The 18,118-nt window shown below is 33.2% G+C and overlaps 1 protein-coding gene and 2 non-coding genes across 4 annotated transcripts in view; 2 read left to right on the top strand and 1 right to left on the bottom strand.

The window, feature by feature from the left end:
* LOC111050227 (kinesin-related protein 4) overlaps positions 1 to 18,118 on the top strand; it is a 152,740-nt gene that overhangs the window by 18,551 nt on the left and 116,071 nt on the right. For both annotated transcript variants that reach the window (XM_039437818.1, XM_039437819.1), the window contains exons 4-5: positions 207 to 738; positions 6,783 to 6,903. In XM_039437818.1, the coding sequence (XP_039293752.1) occupies positions 207 to 738; positions 6,783 to 6,903 (653 nt within the window). The remainder of the gene's footprint in view (positions 1 to 206; positions 739 to 6,782; positions 6,904 to 18,118) is intronic.
* On the top strand, positions 6,167 to 6,239 carry Trnaf-gaa. The gene has a single exon. It is a non-coding gene; the product is annotated as a tRNA-Phe (tRNA).
* Trnat-cgu lies at positions 10,250 to 10,321 on the bottom strand. The gene has a single exon. It is a non-coding gene; the product is annotated as a tRNA-Thr (tRNA).

Genomic DNA, 18,118 nt, shown 5'->3' with positions numbered 1-18,118 from the left:
ACTTTAGTTGTTTATTCATTGAAAACATATTGAAAGATTATTTTTAAAATCAACTTTCAGTTAATAATGGTGATCAGATTTTCCAATACTTTTAATTATTCTACTCTTTATCAATTGAGCCTAATCCATGAATATTTTTTTACTAATATATAATAAAGTTAAAATTAATATACCCTAATATTCATCTGTAATTTTTAATTTTTCAGATTCCTACGCAAGGAATATTTATCTTGGATACAGTAGGGCATCAATTAGCTTTCATCGAGAACTCCTCGACAAAACCTCATTCAGAAAAACATCGCAAGACAGTTACCAAGAAATTTGAACAACCTTCTCGCCTGGATGAAATTCGGAAAGTTGGTGCTTCAAGGAAAACTCTTTCCCAGAAAGAGGTAGACTCAACCAAAACCAGATCCTGCGACCATTTGCTACAATATGAATTCGAACGATCTTCGAAACCTTACAATCCTAGCGATTATACCGAAAAAGAACTGAGTGTTCGTAGTGCTACTCACACTAATCCACTTCAAAGATTAATTGGTTTGAGTGAGGATATGTTCCAGTCAACTTCCACGATAAATCTTCTATTATCACAAACAACTAACGATCATTTAGTGAACAAAAACTTTCAGATTGAACCTGCAGATGAGGAAAGGTTGAATCGATGTCTGAAAACATTGGAGAACTTACCTGAACGAACTCAAAGTGAAGTGGATCCTGAAATAAGAAAATATAGTGGTAAGCTAAAGTCACGATCAGACACTGCACAGAGGCACACGAAACTCTGATTCATAGAAGCACTACTATCAAATCCGTATCACAGTGCATGCCTATTACTATTCCATTACCGGTCTCTAATAAGTGATTTTCAGTTCATTTGAATATTATCTTTAAAACTCTTGTTAACTCTGTGACAAAACGTTCATTAAATAATACTTTTTCCAAGAACTAACAAACTAACACAACTTTGCATGCTCTGTTAGATTATCGTTGTTAATAATTTAATTAAATACCGTATACATTTCAATTTTATACATGTCTATTATTATTATTTTTTAATTCTTGTAGTAGGTTTATCTCATCTTTTACCAGCTATAATAATAAAAAAGAATACCGTGATTGTCTATCAAGTAGTAGTATTACTACTACGCGATATCTCTATCAATCAATGAAGTAGTATTTTACAATGAAGTAGTATACAATGAATCTTCTGTTGCTCGAATGCAAACTAAATACTGCTACGCATAGAATTCGTATTTTATTCCCAAGAATAGAATCTAGTCCAAAGAGTTGAATTTATTATTTCATCCTCAATAAAAACTCAGTCAATTTTCAATATTGATCGAATTTAATAAAACTTTCTTATTTTGTATATTAAATGAAGGAAAGCAGATGTTTTTACCCAGTCCTTGTCTCGTCTTTAGATCATATTATCATCTAATTCTATTAAAATCAATAGATTTAATCCACACAAATAAAAATCTCACGCAATAAAGGGTTATTTTTTAAATTTGCCCCACAAACAGGTGTACAGGTCGACATTAAACGATCAAAATTATTATAAAATGTTCATTGGAAATTTCAATATTGAAAAAATATGCTGAATATTTTATTAATAGGCCTATAATAATAATTCTATATAATTAAATAATTCTGTGTACAATAAAATAATTCTCTAATGTTGAAAATAAATGCATTCATTCAACTCCTTTGATCAACCTTATTTATTTATTCATGGAGACAACAGGTAAAAAAAACCATTTTATTTGATATTACTCTTCTGTACATAGAAAGTTGAACCGACTTTACAGACTCGAAGTATCCTTCATGATCAACAAAAAAACTAGTATACTTTTGAAAACTTGGTCAGTTTCTAGGTGATAACTTCAACTTTTTTTTAGTCCAGCTCGAAAATTGTATTATTTAAGTACTCTGATTGAAAACTCTTAAAAGTGGAAAGTCACTTGTGTGGAAAGCAAAAGTTCCTCATTTTATGCCCTATTTTTACTTTCCTTGCCCTATTACCATAAGTAAGGAAAGTATTGCTTTCCAAAAAAATTTAAGGCACCCTAATTTCATGTTTTCTATACGTTTCAAGGTCCCCTGAGTCCAAAAACATGATTTTTGGGTGTTGGTCTGTGTGTGTGTGTGTGTCTGTGAACACGATAACTCCAATCCTAATTAACCGATTGACTTGAAATTTTAAACTTAAGGTCCTTATACCATGAGGATCCGACAATAAGAAATTCAATAAAATTCAATTCAAAATGGCGGATAATTACTAAAAAACCATGTTTTTCACGGTTTTCTCGAAAACGGCTCTAACGATTTTCTTCAAATTTATACCCTAGATAGCTATTTATAAGCCCTATCAACTGACATGAGTCTCATTCCTGGGAAAATTGCAGGAGCTCAGTAATATTTCCTGAGAAGAATGAATTTTGTTAAATTTCTATCACGATTTTCTCAAAAATGACTTGACCGATTTTTTTTCAAATTCATACCCTCTATAGTTATATATCAGCTCTATTAACTGGCATGAGTCTCCTCCCTGAGAAATTAACAGGGGGTCTACCCCATCCTTGAGAAATTTACTTTGTAACCTCCTTCTCGTGCGTGAGGTAGGTAGGTAGAGCAGTTTATTCAAAAGAACACATCATGTCGATATTTTATTTGTAGAACAGCTGTTTTGACAACTTTTAAAAAATCCTCAAATTTCATAATTCAAACAAAGGAAAATGTACTCTGAACACAATCACATAATTCGTAGTTTTAATTATTCAGCCGCCAATCGGCATAATGTTATTCCCTAAATTATCCTCGTTAATGAGGCTTATAGATCAATGAGCAAGGAAAGTTGTGTGAGTGTACCACACCAATTTTTTTAGATTTGATAATAATAATAATTATTCAGAAAGCATAATTTATTTATTGAAATACTAGCTTACCTGGCGAACTTCTACCACCAAAAAGTGTATCTCATGTCACATTTGACTTTATTTGGTGAATCATAAAATTTATCTGACAATCAATATTTTAATTTACATCTCAATATGAACTTCCTATGTACTTAGTCATGCAGCATTTATTATTCCTAAAACATATTCTTCTCAATCAATTGGTAGTAATATCTATCAGTAAAGTGTTGAATTAAAAAAAATAGATAGGTTAAATCAGTTTTTCAAAGATGAATTTAATGTTTTCATAGTTGCTGATTGTCAATAGATGGTCCAGGAAATATGCGATGTACGATGAATTACACAGAATTCCATATTCTTTCCATCTTCCATTTTACGATGAATATAAGCTTAGCTAATTTGAAAAATAGTAAATTAGTCTGTCATTCTTCAGTAAAAAATGAATGCAATATGAACACTCGCTTTCATGAGGTGAATAATTTTTTCCAGTTTCTCGAAATTAGGACTCGCTGCCACACAATTCTTCACATTTCATATTAGTAGAAATACCATATTAAAAAGTCAAGATTAACTTTGATCAATCATAATCAATCAAAAGAGAATAGTTACAAATTAATGAATAGTTATTCAAAAGAGAACAGTGACGAATCAATGTAGAATTATTCCTACAATCCACATTACATGGAAAAACAAAAATATAATATATAAAGTTTCAATCTGAAGTTTTGAATGCCATAAGTTAAAGACTAAACAGTAGATCAGAGTTTTGCTTGATGATATATGTTGCCAGTTCTATACATACATGCAGGAATCACTCGCGAGACGTACAAACTCATTCTGAAAATGCTTGCCAATTCAATAAGAAACATTTCCAAGTCAGTTGAATTCGGAAAAAGGAATAGTTTATTCATTTCATTTTATGTTTGCAGTGATAGAAGTGACAAAGAAGCTTTTCTTCTAATAATCGAATTCATAGAATGTGTGAAACAGTGTGTGATTGTACTACTTCCCCGCCCGCTTCAAGCTGGTTTCAATGTTCAATAGGGGATTTACTGTCGGGGAGACTAGTTGACGGCAATGGTATATTTTGCCAGGGGATTTACTGACGCCCATGATCAAAATAGCGAAGAGATTAGTTGTCGGGGAGACAGGTTGGCGGCGACCCTTCAAAACACCACCTAACTAACTTACTATCAAATAATAAATGAGCTGGAAAATAACGTGATTGAGGAAACACAAGAAATTACTGGTTCAACGTGTTCCAAGTCGGACAAAAATCCAACGAAGATGTCTCACTCCACATTGATAAACCAAACCTAAGCTGCAAAACAGAGTCCTGAAATAGGCTATACTAGAATTAGTGAAGGGAAGCAACTGTCAGGAAGGTCCCACGCACCTAGCCTTAATATATAATGAAGATGCAAGCCGTCAATGAGCCTGTTATACATCAGCCGGGACCGACAATAACGTGCTCATCCGATAAGACGGAAGAGTCACAGCAGATGAAGCCCACATTGTAAACCTACTATAGTGAGGTCCACGTTGTAATGGCAGTGGTGGTGCCATCCTTGTATATCATTCAACAAAGCTGATTACGATATTCAATTCTAGCTACACAACGTTGCCACATCGTTTTTCATAAATGTAGGGGTAACTGAAAACGAATTAACATATTATTATATCTTAATTATGAACATTTATTGTAAAATCATTGATAAATATATTTTCTTGACAAATAAGATATAATTGATCATTTCTAACAAGAAAGGACAGTTAATATTACAGCAGATATACCGGAATCGGTTATCTGCTATAAAAGGCAGTGGCAAGTCAGAGATTCGGTATGAATCAGAACGCTGTTCTCCTATCTTTCACCACTGACATTATATAACGTGAACCTCACTATAGTCTTCATTCATCAATAATTCAATTCAAACAGTAGAATAGGCCTACCTATTACACATAATTTATACGGTGCTTTATATTTTTATTTGATAGGAGGATTGAAGATTAAGTTTGAAGTTTGATGTACCTACATTAGAAGGCTAGATACGTCCAAATAGTTCTTAAGGCGGGGTGCACACCGGAGAAACGCGTTTCGTGGAACAAGTTTCAGCAAACGTAAAACAAAAGTTGCTCGCAATCGACTGATAAGATTAAGCAGGGTTATGCACACTGCGTTTCATGATACTCCAGTTTCTTTGATTGCGTGAAACCAGTTTTTGTGAAACACAAATAAATAATCAATCGGTTTCCTCTAGCTGTAGTTTCACGTTTCGTGTTGAGAAATTGTGTAATTTGTAGAAATTTGTGTGATTTACAGAAAATTTATGACAGGAATTTCATTCTAATGGAAGTTGGCCGAAGCTGTAAAAAAACCAATGCCACTAAACTATCAAAAAGTGTCTTAGACATTTGGAAAAAATGCTTAAATTTGATAGGATCGCTTATGAGCAAGTTCGCAACAACGAGGAAACTATGTTCTCGATCCCTGATCAGTGGGTGCACCCAGTATTTTCGTCTTTTCTTTTTATTCCCTAACGACCACATCGTCATCGGAATCCAATCCATCGTGAAACTGACGGGAAAACCGTTTCTTTTGTTATGCAGGTGCGAATGAAACGGATTGCATGAAACTTGTTTCATGAAAGGGGCTTCACAAAACGCGTTTCTCTGGTGTGCACCCCGCCTAAGGTTTCGATCCCTGATCAGTGGGTGTATCCAGTATTTTCGTCATATCTTTTTATTACGTAGCCACCACGGCAAAACGACTAAATCGTCATCGGAATCCATCGTGAAACTGACGGGAAACCCGTTTCTTTTGTGTGTATGCGCGAGTGAAACGGATTGCATGAAACAAGTCGAAAAATAAAAACAATATTCTTGCGCATAGTCTTGAACTTCTATCTTTAATAGAATATATCTTCTATCTTTAACTTTAATCTGCTTTCTATTTGCTACAAATTAAAATGTTGTGGTAGGCTATTTAGTGATGCGGTCAGATTATCAGGAGCAAGTTATGCAACACGCATTACCTCAAACGACATAACCTCGGCGCATGTTCGCTCATGCGCGTTGCGCACTGCACCGGTTAGAAATAGTTGTATAGTAAGATTGTCAGCATTAGTTGAATGAAAAGTACGGATGTTATTCATCAGGAAAGCTGACTGTTTATAGTGAATCTTCTTTTACAGGCTGAATAACTGTCCACATTCATATACAGACATTTCTTTCCCTTCTACCATGTAGCCGAAATAGCTCAGTTGGGAGAGCGTTAGACTGAAGATCTAAAGGTCCCTGGTTCGATCCCGGGTTTCGGCAAAATTTTTTTGAATCTTTTAAAACAGTTCTCATTAGTTTTTTCATTCTATTAATATTCTGTGCTTCAATTTTCATGTTTTTAGCATTTCAAATAATCGTTGCAAATTGACTTTCTATATTATAACTTTAAGCATGTTGCACTCATCGTGCAGTCGTTAATAAAAGAATCGTGATCGTACAGCTCCGATACATTTAAAAATACGAGTCTTGCATAACACAATTATAAATTATATCACTTAAGAATGTATTATATAAAAAAAATATAATATAATAATTCTATAATTTACAACATTTTAATTAATTGTACGGTGAGCTGCAGTCCTGGAAAAAATATTTCTCTTTATTAGTTTTAACTGATTTCTGTTTATAAGTAGGTACTATAAAATTCAATATTGGAAAATTTGTATATTTCTTTCTAAATTGAACAACTGAAAAAAAAATTATAGAAACAATAAATATTTTTTAAATATTTTCAAGAATATATAAGTTTAAATTCGAACTTGAGTTAGCATTTTTTAAACTACCAAACACTATTTATTACAGCTGAAGAAAACTTTAGACTGAAATCCGATACGAAATCTCCTGGAGAAATTTCTACAAGAACTGAAGGAGTCCTCATCGACCGAGAAACCACAAATGCAGAGGTGAAATTTGGCAGAGCAAGGTAGGCCAGATATCCACTATCTATAGAACTTTATTGCTCATTTCAACTCCACATTTCTCCACAAAAATCTCATTTTGATAAGATCCATTTAATTTATTAGATTATCAAACCGTTCTTGTTATTTGCTCACTTGATCAAGTTGAATTTCCAGGATATTTCAGGTGGATCAATGAACGATTTATTTATTGTTTCCGTTGAAATGGTGATGAGTTTACATCACAGTTTTTGTCTATGCTACAATTTTTCAATTTACCATTTTGGAGAGATATTCAACGGATGCATTCTTGGATATGAATGAATTTGGAGACCAATACAAAAAGGTGAGTTTGCATTCATTCTACACTAAAGTAATTTTGTATTTATTTCCATTACTTCTCTAAGATCAAATTATCTTCTGTTGTCTACTTCATGTCTCTGAAATAAATGAATAGGAAGAAGTTCTTCATTGAAATAGTAAATGTTAGAGAAACTTACCTATGAGTTAATTTTAATTATAAGAAGTATTCGAGAATATTCTTCATTAAAATTAATTTTATTCCAGCTCCTGACACTGAAAATGCTTCAAATTCAAGTTCAATGCAAGTTTAGCCCCGTACACTGTACGTATCGATAATATAATTAAACATTAGTTTTATAATTATAAATTTATTTAAAACGATTTTGATCAAATAAGTTGACTTCTATCTGATTTTCCATCAAACTAATTAACTGGATTAATTTATACTTTCATGTATTGGATGTGATTGACTTGGGTACCACGACGAAAGCCACACAGAGAATAATAAAAATCAATCAATAATTTCTCAAATCATCACAAGATACACAAAAGAAATCAAAATACAAAACAACACAATCAAATTGAAAATTTCTAAAAAAATTCAAAAACAGGCTTCATGGTGGGGTGTGCTGAAAAGAAAGGAAGGAAGATGAAATACCTAGCCAACTACTGCTTCCCATGCAATAGGCTGGTAGAGGCTATAAAAGTAAGGAATGACGAGTGAAAAGAAGCGAAAAAGGGAAGAATGGGAGAAGAAAATAGGAAAAAGAGAGAAAAAAATCTTTAAAAAAAACAAGAAGTGGAGTAAACCATCCAATAACTCATTCACTTATAAAAAAAATCATCCCTCTACGAGCAAATTAATTTGCGGTGGTAACTTAAAAGTAAAATAAATTTGCAATAGTAAATTTGATGAATAAATAGAAGTGAAGTAAACCTTCCAATAGCTCATCCACTTATAAACAAATCGTCCCTCTACGGGCAAATTAATTTGCTGTGGTAACTTGAAAATAAAATAAATTTGCAATAGTAAATCAAAATCAAATCAAATCAAAATTGTTTATTTATCCTTAATAATAATAACATCAACAGAAAATTAGAAACATAGAAATAGAATTACATTAGAATGATGTATTACAGTATAAAATTAAATTAAATTAATAAATAAAATATAATGAATTTAACTCATTATTGATTAAACTGAAGAATAATTCATTAGTTATACGATTGAAAAATGATTTGTTAATCATTATTGTCTTCTCAAATCGTAGTATTGAAACAATCCAGACCTATAATTTATTTACCATTGATTATGAACCTCCATTGTTCATAGAACAGGATGGAGCAAGAAACACTTGTACAAGTGAATAATAGGTGGTACCTAGCAGTGTTGAAGGATGTGGGATAGGATAGGATAGGACATGTGTTCATAGGAAACTGGTGGCTTGCGTGAAGCACCGTTCAATGGGCCACTTTCTTTTTACGATCCCCAAAGTAATACAGCCCTTCTTGTTGTGTCCTTGATAGAAGGACCCTATCAAAGTTTCCGGGGTGGGAGTGTGTTTTCTTTACTTTAGAAGTTTGATGGCACAAGCCACCATGTGTATTGCATGTTCGATTCAGGGTAGTGTAACAGATCTATATATATTTGTCTCAAATATAGGCCTTTAATGGGGTTATCGCAAGGGTGGAAGGAGCATTGTGTAGGAACCCTCTTCCTTGAATCCAGTGAATAGAATTATCAAACATCTGACCGGCAACAGCTGTTGCTCCCGGAAAGACTTTCGTCATTTTAGTTTGACAATAAAATTTCGATTGTCTTTCGTCAATTTTTGAATTTAACCAAAGTTGATCCTCGGTACAAAGATAACTGTTTAAACATAACTATTTCAGTCATTAACCATATAAAAGCACCATAAAGTAATTACAATTAAAAGCAATTTAATGTGAAAAATATTTTTGCATAATTTTCATTTTCAAATTGAATTTACTGTATTGAGATTGCCATTAAATTTCAATCGCAGTCGTTTTGGCAGAACAGGATAGAATTCTGATCATGAAATTAAATATCCAATGATGAATTTTTGTTTTCTTCAGTCTAGTTCCAACTTTTTGAATTAGCTTATTCCTAATATTATACTATTCATTTTATTGAAATTTATATTAAGAACAATATTATAATAGAGGATTCTTAATATGAATATTTTTTTTGTATTATCATGTACCGTATTTCAATTCCATTTTATTTCCTTCATTGATTCAATCCTTTGCAGTGGGAAAGTTAACTGATTCGAAAGTTAAATTTTCATTCATTCATTCAAAATTGGATAATTTCCTATAAATATAAACTAGGTATCAATTTATATTGAAAAATTCGACTATTTCAATTAGTTGATAATGCCCATGTAATTTATCAAGTAAACACTAATAAATCCTAACTGCATTCAATACAGTAACTGTGCTCTTTAAATTGATATTATTCATAATGCATAGGACTCTTCGTTAAATTTATTGATCCAATTCATTGAATAATTGGTTGGGCGAGAGATTAAAAATGTTATTTGTTTTATCTCAAAAATATTATTAGATAATTTAAATAATACAATATAATTTATTACAGCCTTCATTAGAAATTTTTTCTGAAGATCGAATCGAGCAAAAGAGATCTGCGATAACTGTGCTCTTTGAATTGAAAATAATAATTCATTTATTCTTTCAATTGATACATTACACATAATCAGAAATTATGAGAAGTAGAGTATATCATAACAATCTTGCAAATTATACAAATAAAGATAATAAAATAATACGTTGTTTTTAAAGAAATCACAATAACTCATCCACATCAATAGAAGAATAAATAACTTCAAGTACCCCGAGGACTAAAAGTCCTGTTTGGGACACCATCATATTTTTAACTAAGAATAAGAAATTATTTTTTAATCATATTCATCGTAATTTATTGATTCAATCCATGAGAAACTAATAAAAAATGTATCTGGCATCAATACAATGTTCTATATATTAATATAAAATAAAAAATTCGAAGCCGAATCGAACAAAAAAGTCTGCCTCCTGTGAGGTTTGAACTCACGACCCCTGGTTTACGAGACCAGTGCTCTGCCACTGAGCTAAGGAGGCTGGTGGTGAAAGGGGAGAACTAACGCCATTTATGAAACTGTTGCCAACTGTACAGGGGAAAATATTAATGGATAAAACTGTTTTCTACTACCGTAGGCCTACAACTGTACAGTACAATTCTGTACTGTAACTTTTAATAGGCCTATCTCTGTATTATTTTTTATTTGCCATTATTCACGGTATATGGTCTTATGTATTTTAAAGTTATTATTTTTTAGGAATATAATATAATCATCTTAGAAATGGACATCCCAATCTCCTTGTTATTTTGCCGCACTTATATCTTCCTATTCGCAAATCGCAAGTAAAAAGTAATAATTTAGTCAGAAATGTGAATTTTTCTTCCTTTGGATAGGGTACCTACCTAGTCAATAACAATGAATTTATTGATATAGGCCTAGGATCCACTTGAAAATCAATTTTTCATCAACGCGAAATGATTTATTTGTTTCTATTTTATCAACGCCAAATGAATGACTAATTGAATTCACGATTCCCTCGTCAGATAAATTATACACACTTTAATTGCCTACCGACCGGTGCAATAATTTATAAATCTATTAAGTTATAAGTCTATAAAACTTTTTTTATTTCGTTTTTTAGTTAGATCCTTGGCAAGCTTTTAACACTATTATCGTTGTACCATTGTTCATATCACGTGAAGAGTTAAAACTTCAACTGAGTTGTGGTCGATGTTGTAGAAACGTTCCATGTTGAAATAAAAACACAAAAAGAAATTTGTACCAAATTAAAGTGTAGAAAACTGACAACATCTATGTGTTTTTATTTCAACATGAAGAGTTAAACCTTAGAAATAGCAGAATAATATAGGCCCGGTTGCACAAACGCCGGTTAAATTTTTAACGTGATTAATTTCACTAGAACTAATAACAGAAGGCTTTTTTGAAAATACGGCTTCCGTGATTGGTTCTCGTGGAATTAATCACGATTTAAATTTAACCGACGTACGTGTAACTGGCACATATCAAGCTTAGTTCTTGAAAAAAAATACCGGAAACGTAACTAATTCATTTTTTGAATCTGGAAACAAGTGGGCGAAAAAAATTATTTGTAATGGAATATACATAGTCACTGCTGTCACGGAATAAGGAATAATAATATTTCCGTACTTTATTCTTTGTTCCTTATTTTGAACAGTCTTTTCTTATTTTGTGCTGTTGTATAAATATTTACAGAGAAGACTATTTTCATAATCACAAAGGCTGGTCACACACCGATAAGTCAAGACAAGACTAGTCATGTTTAGTCACAATACTTCACATTGCTGCTTATGACACACTGATTAGGCATTGCAATTGACCTGACTCCATAAGCAACTATGTGAAGTATTGTGACTAAACGTGACTAGTCTTGTCTTGACTAATCGGTGTGTGACCAGCCTATACGTATTCAGCCTTTATACGTATTTTTTATAGTCACTGTAATAAATACTGAGGAGGCTCTGCACTCTAGTAGCAAAACTAGCAACTACTCGAGCTAGTTGAATGAATCACTAATAGATAGCACTGGGAGCACTTTTACAATACAGCAAATATAGATATTGAAACAGTGTACTGTAGAAGAAATTTCATTTTCACTGTATTTTTTAAAATACTTCCTGGTAAAAATGTAGGGAAATTTACATATAGTTTATAGTGAGATTCACTGTCAACATTTCTCATAAATACCATCAACGCTTCCCATTCAACCAATTTGTTTCAAATTAATTAGTTTCAAATTCAACCGTTTGAAGTGAAACTCATAGGGCAGGCTGTAACAGGAAAAAATCCCTCAAATTGATCCTTTATTGATCAGGTGTAACTTGAAAACTCTGAGACTAGACCTGTGCCAAGTCACAAGACCAACAAAGTCAATTATTGGCATTTATTTATTTAGCGGATGGAGAAACCTAAATACTTGGCGTCACATTGATACTTACATTAAGTGTTCATAACTTTAGGCATAGAATAAAGCAATGCATAAGTTTTCTCTGCTTTAGGGATGAACCATTTTGATACATAGTGTTCAATGAATCAACCATTAAGTTGGAAAACTCCCTCAATATTATGAGAGTATTGGTCTATTCTATCTTATCCGAATAAATCAGGACAATTATCATAATCATCGTTATTTCTCTGTTAGGGTATTTTTTCAAATTATTTGTCATTTTCTGATGAATATTGCTACAATATTTAGACCCTGATAATACACAACTATACTGTAATATGTAAACCATACAACATAGGAACAAGTGGATATTTTACAGTTAGAAAACATACTTCAAGTATTGTGAATGAAAAAGGCTACAAAAAAGAAAGAAGAGAAATGTTGAATATTGTCGAGGCTCATAGACGACCGTCCATTCTCAACAGGAGACCCCAAACTAATTTATGCTATTCACGCACGCGAAACTACAATAATTATTGAAGAAATTTGCCCTCCTATGTAAGCCAGACACCTTTGCCATTCATTAGGTTTGAGCATGTCTTATACCTATTATTATTTTATTAGAACGAAAACCTTGCTCTAATCTTGGCAGGAGTCAATCGGATCATACACACGCACTCCTCAAACAAAATAAACGCGACTTGTCATTTTCAAAGCGGGCGGCTCATTTTTTACACACCCCTACAAATGTTAAATTTAGTCGCAGAAAGCCTGAACTAATGTATGAGGTGTACCGGCTATTACATTAGTTAAATGCAAGTACACGCGATCTTTCAATCTTAACGGACAAAAATAAAACCAGGTTTTAGTTTATTGCTTCTGACTTATTTACGATAATTATTCCCCGCCAGGAAACCACCTACGTCCCACTGGGAGGAAGCCTGGAGCTTAGAGAATCTTTTTATTTTTACTTACAAACACTACGCAGCTCACATAAATACAAAACTGTACTTCATTGTATTGGGGATTAGTCCTAACATCCATAATCCTTGTCTTGTTGGTTGTGTTGAGTATCTTTACATTCTCATGTGTAGAACAAATTTTTGATCTTATTCCCAAGTTTAATAACCTGAATTGAAATCCCAATCGTCCAAAGGTTTCCTTGCAAAATAAAACACCTAGTCTCTTTACATCACAGTGACATTTTCACTATCATGAAAAAGGATGGTTTATTCATAATACTAATATTATTGTTTGTTCCTAAGAACTGTCTACAGTGTATGTGAATTATCAAATTGTAAAAATCATATTGTTTGAATGAATAATTGAATATTTTATTGGTTATAAATAGTTCCAGAATACATGGACCATGTCAGACAAGCATGAAAAAACAATAATAGGTTCACAACAAATCTTGAAAAATATGAGTAAAAAATATGCTAAATATTACAGTATAGTAATATCAGCTTTTTAACATTTGACTCCAGTCAACATCAAAATATTCATCAATAGTTTACAAACACTTAGCAATAAATTAATTTGAAGAACAATTAGCAATTAATAAAGAAGAACAGAACCCACAAATAAATTGTGAAAAACGAATCCCCGGATGTGGAACAAGTGGAAAACTGAAATGAATTTCTTGAAAATGGACAAAACAGATTTCAGTTTTCACATCTTGCTTCTCTTCTCAATCTTTGATGGAATTACTCAACATCATGAGCTTGTAAATTATATTTAAGGAGGAGAAGGAGGAGGAGGAGGATGAGGGGAGAAGGAGAAGGCAGAAGAGGAAGAGGAAGAGGATGAGCCAGAAGAGGAGGAGGAGGAAAATGAGGAGTGATTACAAAAATGAAATACAAGTAAATAGAAAAAGAAAATAATTCCATTAGAAGAAAATGAAATAACGTACAAAACGAATACAGTGTGATAGAAGAATAAATCACTTGACAATGGAAAAACTTTGAAAAATGGAAAATCGAGAATTAGCATAAGGAAGAGTGGCAGAGTAGTAGACTACGTCACGGGCCAGTTACGCTACGACTCCTCTAGATTCATCGGGCGTTGCATCTCTGTCACGCCATTCTGTCTCGCTCCGTTTCCTTTCCTGACTTGAGACAGTCACTAGTGACTAGTCACTCCTTCCTTCGACATCCTTGACTGAGTCAGTCAGGCCACCGTCTCCATCACAGCACTCACTCGCCTACGTCACGGCAATCCACAGTCACGCGATCTCCTCCACTAAAACCTTTAGTCTTTAGTCTCAGATTTATGCATTCTCGGAAAAACTGGAGAAATGTGTTCCACTACTCGGGAGCAAGATGTCTCACTTTGTTGAACAATCGTTGTTGGATAACACATTTTTGAAAATAGATACCCACATATGTGTTCTTGTCAGCCTCTTTGTAGTTTCATTCAATTAGATTTGGATTCGCTTGATATGATAGTGGTAGGTACTGAAGTACGTACTGAAGAAGGCAATGAAATCCATGAGGATTTTCCAACTTAGTATCATTCATTGTTGGATAACACATCACTGGAAATACATTCCCACTTAAGTTCTCTTGTGAGCCTCTATGTAATCTCTTTCAATTAGCTTTGGATTCGTTCAATGATAACAAAGTACTGAGAATGACAATCTATGAAATTTTCCAACTTCGTAATCCATATGGCCTCAGATTCATGCATTTATTTATTTATTTTATTTGGGATTTTGCAACTTATAATCCAACAGCTAATACTATATAACCTCATATTCATGCATTTATTTTATTTTTAGGATTTCCCAACTTGATAATCCTGCAGCTAATATACTATAGACTCAGATTAATGCATTGAAAAAAACTGGAAAAGGGTCTTCGCTTTTGAATCTTCTACTCCGAATAAGATGAATCACGTTGATCAACACAGAGTAGTCTACTGATTGCTTGAAAAGAAGTTAGTTATCACAAACACAATTTATTAAAATAGTTGGATACCGATCTGTCAATATCTGGTAAACCGATAATCAGATAAGTGTAAACTTCTTCTTCTTTAGCTCAATCGTTTGATTGGTTGGCAGCCTTCCATCCAAATCTGTCCATTACTTCTCTCTTCCATTGTACAAAGCTCATAGCACCCAGATTCTTCGTCATTTGTCTCACATACTGTAGACGGGGCCTTCCACGACTCCTTTGTCCATCAACTGTACCTTCCGGAATACCGTACTTGAGTGTCAACATATCATGTCAAAATAATTTTTCAATTACAATGTTCCAATCAATCAAGGATTGTTACATTGTAATATTTTAATGACTTCTGAATTCTCTCTTTTCACTCATTGCTTACTGTATCTGTCCTCCAATCTTTTCTCTCATTCCTTCAAAACCCAGATAGAATTTTAAAGAAGAGTGACGAATAATTTCACTCACCATTGGATGCAATCAATAATTAAAATAATCCTGAGAAATGATTGCGTTAACCTCTTCTTTGCGTCACGATTCTATTGAACTTATCTGAAGAAGCAAAACGTTTCCCTATGTATTTAAAATTAAATTGGAAGACTCTACTGATAAGTTTTAGTTATGTGTTGATTAGATACCATATATAAAAGATTGTTCATCTTCATCTTTTATTATTTTTAGATCAACTTGTACTGATCCTCATAGGTGATATAGCCATTTGTTGACTAGTTGTGACTTCTTTCACAGGTCACAGCTTAAAACACTTTGAATACTATTATTGATATTGAGTCTTCCTTGCGAAGGGCACTCAATCGTAATGAAAAGGAAACTTTTCGGCGACGTGATGCTCAACTTGCTCATTTTGGCGTCATGCAACACTTGTGTCGATGCGGTGCAACGGAGCGTGCACGTTTTGTTGCATCCGGTGGCAGCAGCGTTGCGTGTCAGCCAGCGAACTGTGTCACCGGAGCAACGGAGCAGAGGCCGAGCGTTGCACCAATCAAACATGACTAATAAAATCTTCTCATTTCTTATCACAATACCATATTATAGATGTTTCCCAAAATTGTTCCTCTCTGATAATATTTACGGTATTTGATGATCTAGATAACTTTACACTGAAAATAGGAAGTCATTAATCTTCAGTCAAACCTTTGCAAATTCAAGAAAATGCATACATTTGCAGTTGCACAATATGTAAAATGTTCATCTACAAAGAATTTTCTCTTCTCTTGTGGAAATATAAATTAACTCTTCCCTTGTAAAGCCTCGTTTCCATTGCCACAGATTCAGCGCTGCAACATGACTAGAGATCGAATGACGGAAACTTGTAGAAATGGAAATGGTCCACAACATTTCAACCCGGCTGCTGCATGCGCCAGTCCAATGTGCCGCGGCTCAAGGTGTTGCTGCTGATTCATATTTCACAATTGAATACTCATCTCTTTTTTCTTAAATTCTAACTTCCTTATAGATAAAGATTCTGTTTCCGGATTTGGAACCCCCTAAAAATATAAAATATGAGTAAATCAGATTTCCGAAAATATAAAAAATTAACTAAGTTTTGGTCACTTTTATGTATTTTATAGTGCTCCATTTTATGGTCGCTAGAGCAATCTCACGTTAGTGCTACCAAATAGACGACAAAGTTTTAAAATTCGCTCAACAGAATATAAGCTATAGAATATAAAGGCTTTACAGAAAAAGGCTATTAATGCTTGAGACATCAGAATTAATCACAGCAGATCTACGATTAAGCACAACTTGACTTCACTATAGAATACAGTTCGGTATTTTGGTTTAGGTTTTTTCTATGAAGTCATACATTTAGTATGAATTCTTGATCATTTCTACAATAAAAATCAGGTTTAAAGTGCAGTATCATCACAAAAGGTTCACAATGGTGAGAAGTATCACGGATGTGTTTTGTCTCTATAATGTGATATACTAACACATTGTAGAAAAAAGCACGTTCGTTGCTTCAAATTACGCTGAATGCATTTCAATAGTTTAAATTATTAAAATCAGTTTGTGAAAGTCTCAATTGAATTTACTATTTTAAAAGCCATCCGCATGGATGAAGTCAGCATTGGAAAGAAATAGAACCATGAGTAGAAAGATAACAATTAAAATATTCTCATAAATTATAAATTTCCAATAACTACTGATTCTTGGTACTCACTGCAAATTCAATGGCTGAGAAAATTGAATAATTACTTACAAGCTTCTCAAAACATTATCCTTCTAAGCTTCACAATACAGTTATAGAGGAAATCATGCACACAATGTGGTACAAATCATGCACCGCCTTCACCGCCCTCTCCATGACACACTGTAGTTTTACCAGAGACAAATAATCCATAACGGTATATTCCACTCTATGGTACTACAGAGTAAAGAACTATGGCAGTTGTAAAGGATAAATAATTTGTAAGAACAAATTACCTTCTTCTGTGGTAGTACCAAGTACGATAATATGAATGTAGTATGATACGAAATATGTTACTTTTTCTGTAATTTGATTGTCGATTCTATTTCCCGCTCAATTGGAATACTGATCATTATTTTCAACTCTTTAATGGTGATAAATTATTCATATTTCAAGTCCTCCACTTACTTCTTTTAAATGTCCCAAAAGTGAACACTCTCATGTTTCATCGAATTTCCTCTTTGAAAATTAGTATTGTGTCACTTTTTTTCGAATTTCTCCATCAAGTGCCATTAGTGACTGGTGGAGTTTATTTTTGACGGCACGTGGCTGGTCAATAATTGGCTCAGTCAACATTTATGAAGATAATTGCCTCGTCACCCATTGATTTCGGTTCGCCGGCCACTTCGTTAATTATTCTGCATCCAGCTATGATATTTCTGTACTCTGGTTCGATCGCTAAACTTGCACTTAACAACTCTTTCAGTGCTTGAATTCAAAAGAACATCACAAGATGCTAGATAAGTATGAGTGACGTCA

Source organism: Nilaparvata lugens, chromosome 11 (assembly GCF_014356525.2).
Source record: "Nilaparvata lugens isolate BPH chromosome 11, ASM1435652v1, whole genome shotgun sequence".
NCBI lineage: Eukaryota > Metazoa > Arthropoda > Insecta > Hemiptera > Delphacidae > Nilaparvata > Nilaparvata lugens.
Note: the sequence above shows the minus strand (reverse complement) of the source record. Positions and strands in the feature narration are given on the sequence as shown.